Source organism: Phaethon aethereus (assembly GCF_964289735.1).
Source record: "Phaethon aethereus genome assembly, chromosome: 6".
Lineage (NCBI taxonomy): Eukaryota > Metazoa > Chordata > Aves > Phaethontiformes > Phaethontidae > Phaethon > Phaethon aethereus.
The window spans coordinates 3,424,451-3,435,262 of NC_138580.1; the positions used below are offsets into that span (position 1 = coordinate 3,424,451).

Sequence of the window (10,812 nt, forward strand, 5' to 3'; positions counted from 1 at the left end):
CACCACAGTCGTAATTAGCATTGACTGACAACTCTGGTCCATGTTCAAGAGATGTAAAAAATAAATAAGCATAACATATCAAATCCTTGCCATCCGCATTCATATTTCTACCAGCAATATTAGTAGGACAGTGTGGGGAAATCTAAAGTGCACCCAGTTTGAGAGTGAAAGCCTTTGTCTGCAAAGACAGTAGTGTTTCATTTTCAGTGTACCTGGTGCTCATGAGTGAAAATTAACTGCCTGAGAGTAATTCATTCTATATAAAAAAACCACACAGATTCAAATACTTAAAATACTAATCAATTTTTTGGAAAATTTGATCAGGCATATGAATATGTTTGCTGCATGATTGGATCTAATATAAATAAGAAAATTAAATAGTTTCTTCAAAGTGCTTTACATATACACATATGTATTTGGCAAACTTACATTTGCTAATAAGTCATTTAAAAATATGAAGAGTGACAGATTTTATAACATATGACAGTCAGCTTTAACTAGATAGCAGCCCACACAATAAAGTGAGGCACACAGTCAACAGCACAAACAAGTGGCAAAGAAGCACATCAGGCAAGAGTAACGGGAGCAGCAGGAGCAAGGACAGGACCGTGCCCTGGCAGCGGCACCTCAAAGCACGCCGCTCTGCCATGGCCATCCTGGACACATGTCTCAGCACCCGCCGAGCACTTCTGACTCGGGTACCAGCAAGGAGCATCTCAGCAGTTACCTGCTCTAGTAACCCCTTGACCTCTCTACCCAAATACCTGAAAGAAACACATAACGAGCAAACAAAAATATCTACTACTTTCCAATCTTAAACCAAACATGGAAACTAATTCTACTAAATGAAACTTCAAAATAATTATCTGTCCGTTCAAAGGGAATATAAAGTTAAGTTAATCCACGCAACTATGAACTGAGCTCAGTTTGTGGAGGAACTGCCTGCCTGACACGTGCGCGTACAGTGAAACCATTTTACTTCCAAAAGAAAATGAAGTTTTTTGCATTTTCTTAGACGTTTGTCCTTTATGTTTTCACCACAGCTTCAAAAATTTCTTCTAGCATTTCTTCCCTTTTTTGAAATACTCAAAAATATTTCAAAATTTTCCCCTCTATTTTTTTTTATTTACTTACTGCTTCTCCCAAGTTTTCAAAAATTTCTTCAGCATTTCCTCAATTTTCCTCTTTTGCTTATTCCTCATCTATCCTTTAAATTCTACTGAAAGAAAGATTAGTACCAGAGCACAGTACTGCACCTAAGTACTCCCAACGCCGCCCGTGAATAAACAGAGTAAAATGAGATAACCTTTATCTCATTAACATGCAGAAATCCCTGTTCTCTCGTATCTGCTCTACCCATTCTACCATTTGCTACAGAAAGATTTAGAAAAGAACCCATTCACCTACAAACTCTACTCATGACCTAATTATTAAATATAATATTAATATTTAATATAGAAACTGCATAAATATTTAAATGCTTGTTTCGTGGTTATAAAATTACTAATACTTTTCCCTCTCTTCCTGCTTCCTCTGTGTCCTGTTCAAATCAGCTCTAATCAAATTTAAAGTGGGAAACACTGCTCTGCTGCATATGGGAGAATATTTATACATTCTGTTTCCATAATAATTTCATTTAGTTTTTCAGGCAGAAGTAGCTTTTCCTGACTTTCCACATCAAACCTTAATGTCTATTCACTACAAGATAAGAAAATGTTATTACACCGTAACTAGTTCAAGCACCAACATATATTTATCCCAACAGATACAATCTCAGCATTAACAAAACAGGTTATTACCCTATTTATTAAAAATTTATGACGTGTCCACTCCTGTACCACACACAAACCGTGCAAGAAAAGAACTGCAATCAAAAGGAGGAAGAATATAAAAATTCAAGTTCTTGGTACCTCGCATGTATTTAACATTTGTTTGTTTTTCTATCACTTTATCCATTACTTATTTAATTTCTTTAAGTCTAGAAAGGAAATCACATGCTGAAATTATTCACACAGCTAGCAGTTACTAATTTTATCTTACAGTGAAGACTACTAGGTTGATGTAAAGTCCCAAATACATAAAAATTGAGATGGATGAAATAATTATGCTAACAGATTGCATGAAGTTTGAAGATCTGCAATACTTTCTGCAAGGACAGGAAACATACTTTTTTCCTCTAAATTATGTTCTTTTCATTTGGCAAGAACATATGCCCACTGCCTCCCCCCAAACTTTTCTATCTATTACTATGAAACTGAAACCAAAACGATTTTATTTATCAACCACAGGCAATAATGCTTCCTGGAACATCCTGAAGTCAAGCAGTAACACCAGAAGCTGGCAGTACAGAGCAAATAAATGTAAATCCTTCTTAAATGCAATCCTACCAAAAATAACAAATGTTTTAATTTTATTTAATTGTAAAAAGCATTATCATATCATTATTGTATGAGAGGCAATGTATTCTGAGGGGTCACTGAACTGTGTTAGGAAGCTTAAGTTCAATTCCTACCGCAAAAACCCAAGCGTTGTGGCACCCTGTGCAAGTCATTGATATCTCCATTTCCACTACCACGTTTTGTTCATCTTTCCTATTTTGGTCTGAGGAGTTTGCTGTCCTAACTCTCTTTTTATAAAGGCCTTCTAATCTCAGCTGAATCTCTAGACATAACTGAAGGAAAAGGAATTCTAGTATTACTAATTACACCTACAGAATCAGCTGGAGCCTGACAACAGCAGGAACTATGCACATGCAGTCAAAAAAGGTTTGTTTTCATGCCACACAGGACAGTTTACATTTTAAGTTTGGAGGCCACAATCTCATAACATTTTCGAAGTAAACCACAAACACTGCTACAAATTTTCAGACAAAAAACCAAAACACATAAGCAAGGAAGAGGAGAAAGATAAGGCCACGAACTGAGCCCTGGAACTACACTTCAGCTGAAGATTTTCTTTACATTCCCTTTAACTGATACCTGTTATCCCAGCTCCATGCTTTTTTGAAAACAGCTGGGCTTCTACTAGTTATTATTTCCTATTCACTGCAGATTGCCATTGTGAATTAGCATCTCTCCTTCATTTTTATTTTAAGCTAAACATTACACAAAGCTCAACCCTAAGTACCTGAGCATAGTTGTACACGTCTTTCAGACAAGTCATCCTTTTAACTATGTGCGAGTATAAGCCTCCCACAGCTGTCCAGCAATACTGTGTCTTTGCCACCTGAAGTTTTAGGTTTAGTTTTTCGCCTCCTGAACACAGAGGTGTGTAAAAACATTAAATAGTTGCTTGTACATTCATCAAATACCAATTAATTAAAGGAGCTAAAGCTATTTAAGTAAAGCTTAATTTTCTGTTTTTGCAGCTAGCAAGCATTAGCACCTCTAAAAACAAGAAAGTAACGTAAGATTTCAGCCATGTGACAGATGCATACGCCCTTCTCTCCTCTTCAGAAAACAGTTTTACCATTCAAAAACCAAAATCATAATGCAGCAACTTACTTGGGTTGGAACGAGTACCGGAGGATACGCTAGCTTGTGATGTCTGTACATCCAAAATGAAAAGAGCACAATCACTGCGATTCCCATTATAGGCACCAATGAATAAAGCAAGGTATTGAACAGAGGTGGCTTAGGTGTAACAGGATTGGAAGTTGCTGGGGGGAAAAAAAAAAAAAACACACAAGGACACAGCTTCTAAGAAACAAAAATCATCCAGTGCTTGAAAGGTCTAGCATCTTGATTTTCTAAAAATTCTTGCAGTCAGCAAAACAGGCTAATACTCCTTGATTAAATAGCGTAAACAGACACATATTTAAAAAAGCAGCATTTTGGAAAGCACAGAAATAACTCAGATCCCCAGATTTACACATTAGCACATCTAACTTTCTTGTGCTCCTAAGCTCCACCTATCTACGGCATCTAAGAGGTGCTTGTATTTTAAAAGATAGCAAGAATGCCATCACCTAATGAATGAAAAAAGAATCAATACAGATGTTTAGTCTTTGGAATGTATACAATAAGGTGTCATTAGTAAGTAGAACAGACCAGAAGTAAGTTGCCAACATTTCTATGCACTGTTGATTTGCTGAAAGTGGAAGTTCTCTAGCTGAAGACACTTCCATAGGACCTCAAGAAAGGCTCCAGAGAAGCCCTGCTTCTGAGGCAGCTGGTGCCACAGCAGCCACAGACCCCTGGGGCAAAAGAGATTTCACGAAAGCGAAGAAGAGTGTCAACTATTGTCTTCGCAGTATCACTGACATAAATAACAGAATCTCTCTTGGGTCAACAAAGGCTATTTTAATCTCATAGAATATGTTATTTAATTTCATAAACAACTTCCTCTGGCTATTTGGTACACAAGACATTTGCTGTTTTCAGTTCAGTTATTAACATTATTCAGTTTTCCAACAAAGATTAGATTCTTGACTGGAAAAAGATATGCAAGAATAATCAAATAATCTTTTAGTTATTGTTTTTTGAAGCAATTATTTGTTAAGTCTGGCTATCTGATTTTCTTTGTAACCTGGGAGGAAATTCTTTCCCCCTTTTTAAAGGTTACTGTGTCAATTTACAGAGAAACTCAAAGGTCCAATTAGTTTAAAGAAATAGTCAGAACATTGTTTCAAGAAGAAGAGCATTCATAGGCTGGCACATGCACATAAGGATGATACGGCCTTTAGTCCAATGATTTATAGACACTTACAGAGGCTTAACCATACAATTAAGGTAAGATTTGACAGTAACTTCTGTATCTTAAAACAGCCAATTATTTCAGATTATCCTTCCTTCTCACCCTTAGAAAAGAGCTGAAGCACCTTTTATCAATTTAAATTACTTCTAGTATAGTGACCTTTCAAAACCGAAGAAATGAACTGGCAATTTTCTAAGCTCTTTATGTGAATGCACACAGCTCTCTATCATCGGGCAATGAGAAACCTCTGGCAGGAAAAAACCTGACTGCATTTTGAAAAGTCTTATCTCCTGAACATGCACAATACTAAGTATTTCTGAACTCTGATAAGCAGCTCCTTCATAAATGTGCTAGACTAACTTACGTTGCGTGACCTCCATTTCTGGAAAATAGAAAAAGCGTTCGTTACACATGTTGCCTTCACAACAACAGAAAAACACTTCAGGGCTGTCTTTCTTCTCTACGCAATCATTCCTATAAAAGGTAATAATAAAAAAAGTTATTAATCTTAAGTTGTGTGCTTTTTGTTCAAGACAAAAACATATGCTCATATCTAAAATTTAAAGCAAACTTCATTAAATCATCCAGAACAATATACTACCCAAATAAGAGTTAAATCTGAAGAAGCAAATTAAATTTTTGTTCATTATTTTATGTTGCAATGAAATACCATTAATATTAAAACCAAACCAGCATATTTTTGCTATTTTTGAGACAAAGTTAAAGAAAACCCACCAACAGCATGCAATTCAGAAGCTGACAAAAATACTGAAGAACAGTTCACGATCTAGATTTAAACAAGACAAACAAATGATCAAATGGCTAGTGTTTAACCATAAATTCATAGTCCAGGGTTGTGTGGGTTGGAAGTGGGAAGGAGAATTTTTAAGTTCTATTTTATTTTTAGAAAAAAAGAAAGATAGAATTTCTGCAATTTCACCTGCCTACATCATGCTCATGGACAGGGCTTATTTCACTCAATGGATTAACTGCAGGAAAGGAGTGTTATTAACAAATAAGCTGAAACTATTCCAAGTCAGGAAAGAAATATAGGAGCCACGCAGGAGACAACTTGACAGCAAAAAGAGACGAATTTTAAAATCTTGCAGAAGTAGTCGAGGATTTTAAATACAGCTGAAAATTGTCAAAAAAGTTTTGGGTTCATCTTCAAAAATTAGGTTATTTTATAGAACCAGCTGTTACAATTGCACTGTACTGTAACTTCCATAAAACATTTATTCTTTGATGTTCTTTATCTGCTCTTGTTTGGAGTTCATCATACTGTAACTCTCTGTTTAGTAAACCACTCTTCACTCTCAGAGATAAGATTTTGTTTAACGGATATTTTAGACAAACATGGCACCATGCATTCCTATGACAAGTCCATTAATGAGGTTTTAGAGCCAGGCAAGCTTTTATTCAGTTTTCAACTATTTCCTTACCATCCTTCCTGCATTGTTATTTCTTCTTCCAATTTTTTTTCTTTGCTCAAAGGAGAACTTAATATCAACTTTTTTTAGACTGTTCATGTGGAACTAGTGGGATAACAATGCCACAGAAACTAATTCTATTTCCAAATTCAAAAAACCCTATTTCCATCCTAAAAGTTTAACATTTAGCAGAAATAAACTTAGTTCAGAAATTGTAAATAACCCCACTTCTCCTGCAAAGCTACAAGTAAGAACAGATAAAAAACAACAAAAAACCCAACAAAACCCCAAAGTACTTTCCCATCCTAAGTGACTTACAGTTACTAGATACTAGTAGCGACAAATAAGATTTCTTTAAAATCATCCTTCGCCTTCCAACATAGCCAAATTTCAATCATGCTGTGCAAGCAAACTTGCAGATGCTTTGGTACTTCTGAGAAACAGATAAATCAGAACTACTGTTCAACTTAGCTTTAAACTGTCATTAAAGGGGAAAATATCCTAGTGTGTGGGGAAACTTTGTTTGGTAGAAATTACTATAATGATTTCTTCTACTCATTCAGCATTTAAGAAACACAAAAGTAACATTTTCTAAAATATGGCTAAAAATGATTTCCAAATACATTGTAATGAAGATCTATTATGCATTCATTTTCTTAATTCTCTCCTTTTCCAAATAACAACTGTCAAATTGGTCAAATAAAACTTAGTACAGTACTTCAAAGAACTATAATACCATTTCTTAAGAGAGTCATGACCTTTTTCAGCCAGTATCTAACAAACCCCAAGTCCTGCTGTTACTGCTCAGGGGTACTTGCTAGACCATCTGTTACCAAAAATGACTGGAATTTTAGAGTATTTTATGTCTCTTAGAGCGGCCACTGAGGTAAGCTTTTTAATAAACTGGCAAAATACTTCCACATTTAAGCAAAGAGCAGATGCAATGTGCTGACTTCTCTGCTCCAAAAACTTTGGAAAGTGAACTATAGGATTTTGCATTCTGGTTTCAATAACTGTATTTATATTGTTTGGCAATAAAAAGTCAGTAGAACAATCTTTTATTAATGGCCTCAAAAGAATAAACTAAACACCTGTTTTTTAATATATAGTAAGCAAATCTGAGAAAGTAAAACATGCCACTCTGCAAACAAGACGAAGTACTGGGATGAAGTCGGGTCCCTAAATACAGTTGAGTAAGCAATAAAAAAAAGAAGCATGTGCATATGTGTGCACATATCTAACACCAAGGTAACTAGCCATAGACTACTGTATTATTTGTCTCAAGTACTGTTTGCAGAGGGGAGGTTATATAAATTACGGACAGACAAAATAGTGTAAAATTACAAACAAATTTAAAATTTATCTGAAAACTCACTTACCTGTCATAACAATTGATGTCATCCAGCCAGCAACCTTGCTTTACAATTTCAATTGATCCAGAAATATTCTTCCACGTAGCAAAACAGTGTCGTCTTTTATCTTTATCACCATAACAAGGCTCAATACCACTGCGATTTGTTTTATCTTTTTCCCAATTAGCGTTATAGTAGATACACTCTTGTGTTTCTGATCTGCCAAGTATGGCACCTTTTAGGAATGAAAAGTAAATCACAATTAAATGGCATTCTGAAGGTTGAGACACATGAACAGTCAAAACCAGGATGTACTAAAATATCATACACCATTTGCATCAATATACCCTCTCCCCTCTTTTTCTTTATCAAAAAGAAAGAAAACATCTAACATTCAAAAGCATTCCAAGTAAATGTTGAAAGACAAAACAAAGATCTGTTAAGTCAAACAGTGACTTGGATAACTTATCAAGATTTGAAGAAATAAAGGACAAGTTATAGCAAAACTTTTCCCTGAATAGCAATAGCAGAGAAAATTTAAAATACTGAACAGTAAAGATGTAGTTATAATATTAGCCAAACAAGACGTTTTAGCTGGTATAATTTACCAAAACGCATTTTTGTCTCTTACCTTGTTACACATGCCAAAAAAGCAGTTAGTAACTCCTAGAAACCTAAACCCAACTAATAAATTCCGTTTTAAACCATCAACATCTTCTCCCCTAGCTTTCATCTGTGACATAGCTTCTTAGCACAAAGCACTTCAGTACAAGACATACTATGCTAAAATAGTATATTTTATGTCAGTCTAATTTGCCAAGTGAGCAACTGGAATTGTGACCAATAGATGTGAGGCAACAGTCCCTAATCTCCAAGGACAGTGTTGGGTTTGGAGGCCAAAGCACTGATGCAGTCTCTATTAAACATGCTGGTGAACCAGAACGGACCAGCTGACTAGCCAACCTATCCTCATATCGGGTGATGTTTAATTTTTTTGCCATCCCAGTACTCTTTAAAAATAAAAGTTTCTGAAGTTTTTAATTTAATTTTGTCTTTTAAATTACCACTATAAATGATTCATTGACGGCTACTGACAACCTACAGCAAAACCCAGCAAATATTAACAGACTGAGGCACCTCAAAGTGGAGCTAACTTCATAGTTTTAATGTGATATGAAGCACCAATCTGGTTTCTGCAAAGGTAAAGGGTTGCTAGGATGCAGAACTGTTAACAAAAATACTGGAAGGGAAGAATAACTGGCTTTTACTTCTGTTTTTATCTTGTCAAATACTGCCAAGAGTGTGTCATTAATCTTCATGCAAGCTTCATCATTTAACATGTATTAAAACATGGAAAAACAGAGAGGGAGATCAAAGAGCCAGCTAGTCAGAGGACTCACTTCAGCACTGAGGGAGGGTCAGGAGGATGACAAAGCACGCTTACTTTGCCAGTGCACCCATCTGACACTGTGTACATTAGACATTGTGCTGAAGATCAGATTTAAACAGAGAAGGTCTTCCATAGCAGTTTCATACATATTTATTTGCATTACTCATTACCTCCTTTATTCACATATATTCAGAAGTAATTTTGATACACTAGCTACTGCCTTGTAGCCATACACATAGTTCTCATTTTCCTACACGAGGGTGCAACAAGCAGAGCAGCTGTAACTCTGACTTCTGTGGCAGGATGAAATCTTTGTCACCCAGGCACTCTACCCAACGGTGGTAGAAGGTAGGGGTCAGGGTTATTGGTGTGCTGGTAGAGACTTCCACCACATAACACCTCCCCAAACACACACAACTGACAGTAAGGTAATTTTTCCTTGGTAAATAGACCCGACTATGCAGGGGCCAAAAAAGTTGCACCTCCTGGGGAGACAAGAATTATTTCAAACTGGAAATTGCTGCAGCCCTCTTGAAGCGCAGCACTGGACATCAGAGTTGAGCACAGCACTGACCATACTGGGCATCCCACATTACCACCTTCAGACACTTTTGACTTTGACGCATTCCCAAAATAGGCAGAGGATGCTGCTTACGCTTTTTGGGAAAGAAGCCTGGATGTTCAATGGGAGAAATACACTAGCCAGCTGGTAACACTGCGAGATGCAGCATGTTAACCATTATATTCTTTGTGCTGCAATGGCCTGACCTTTACGACTCCCAGCTATGGCAAGAAACAGATGAGGCAACAGATTGAACAATTTGGTTCTGTCAGTGCAATAAAGCAGAAGTCCTGGATTTCTCTCATACGTGCCATTCCTTTTCTGCTGCTGCCAAGCCTAGCTTTGAAGGACCATAGAAAAGCCAAAATTTGATAAAATTCAGAAACTACAGTAAAATTAACTTTGCACAAATATTTTCCTGACGTGCCTTCGCTATAGTCAGGGTTTCTTATCCATCAATGCTCTCAATCAGCTCAACCTATCCAACCGGCCAATAATCACACCGTTGGTTTAGCGATTCTGCATCTGACTGGAGCATCTAGCCATAATACCTTCTCTAGGGGCTGAGCAGACATTTGCAATAGGTCTGGCCAGACTAAACTCATGTATGGACATACCAGGACAATCTTGGATTAATCTGTCAAAATAGCAAAGCAGGAACATGGTGGAAGCACGGGAAGAAGAGAAGGGAAACCACACAAAGAAGGCAGCCCTGAGCCTGCTGCACAAAGGAAGCATCTGCTTATAGCCAGCTCTGCCACCCCCTTCACAGGAATCAAACTCTTAAAAGGGCAGCTAGCATTTACAACAAAAGCAAGTTTATTTGGGCCCCAGTTTAGGCACAGTATGCCTATAATGTAACTATAATGTAAAGCACCAGCAGTATCCTATGGATTGAACTTGAAGTCTGAAAGTTTCAAAGAGGAAAACACACTGAAAAAGCAAAAAATATTTAAGTATATAGTAGAGTTTAGTTTCGGTACGTTAAGACAGATCACATTTAATATATGCTGTTATCACACTGCAGTTAGTGTGCTGCTCTATCACTATACATTTATGTTCACCCACAACAGCTGCAATAAGAAAAACAGTATTTGCTAGTGGTTTCCTCAACTGCTGTTAATACAGGATACACTGTAATGGTTAGCAGTACAGAAAGCAATTTTATTAGCGTGTACATGTGCAGTCTGGAAAACATCACCTTAGTAGCAATCTGCAGGACTGGCTACCATTTTTTCAAGCATAAAGACTACATGAATGCCTGAAAAAAAATCTAGCCACTTTTTTTAATTAAAGAAAGGGGCAAACAATGAAATCTATGCATAGCTAGTAAGGATGATTATAGTAACACAGCCCTAATTTAGAAAAAGATTACTGGAAAAA

At 36.6% G+C, this 10,812-nt stretch overlaps 1 protein-coding gene across 1 annotated transcript in view; it reads right to left on the minus strand.

Annotated features, from left to right (window-relative positions):
- ACVR2A (activin A receptor type 2A) overlaps positions 1-10,812 on the minus strand; it is a gene marked incomplete at both ends in the record, with an annotated part of 64,383 nt that overhangs the window by 21,248 nt on the left and 32,323 nt on the right. Inside the window, 3 exons of the mRNA XM_082001720.1 lie at positions 3,504-3,658; positions 5,060-5,169; positions 7,505-7,712. Coding sequence (XP_081857846.1) covers positions 3,504-3,658; positions 5,060-5,169; positions 7,505-7,712 — 473 coding nt within the window. The remainder of the gene's footprint in view (positions 1-3,503; positions 3,659-5,059; positions 5,170-7,504; positions 7,713-10,812) is intronic.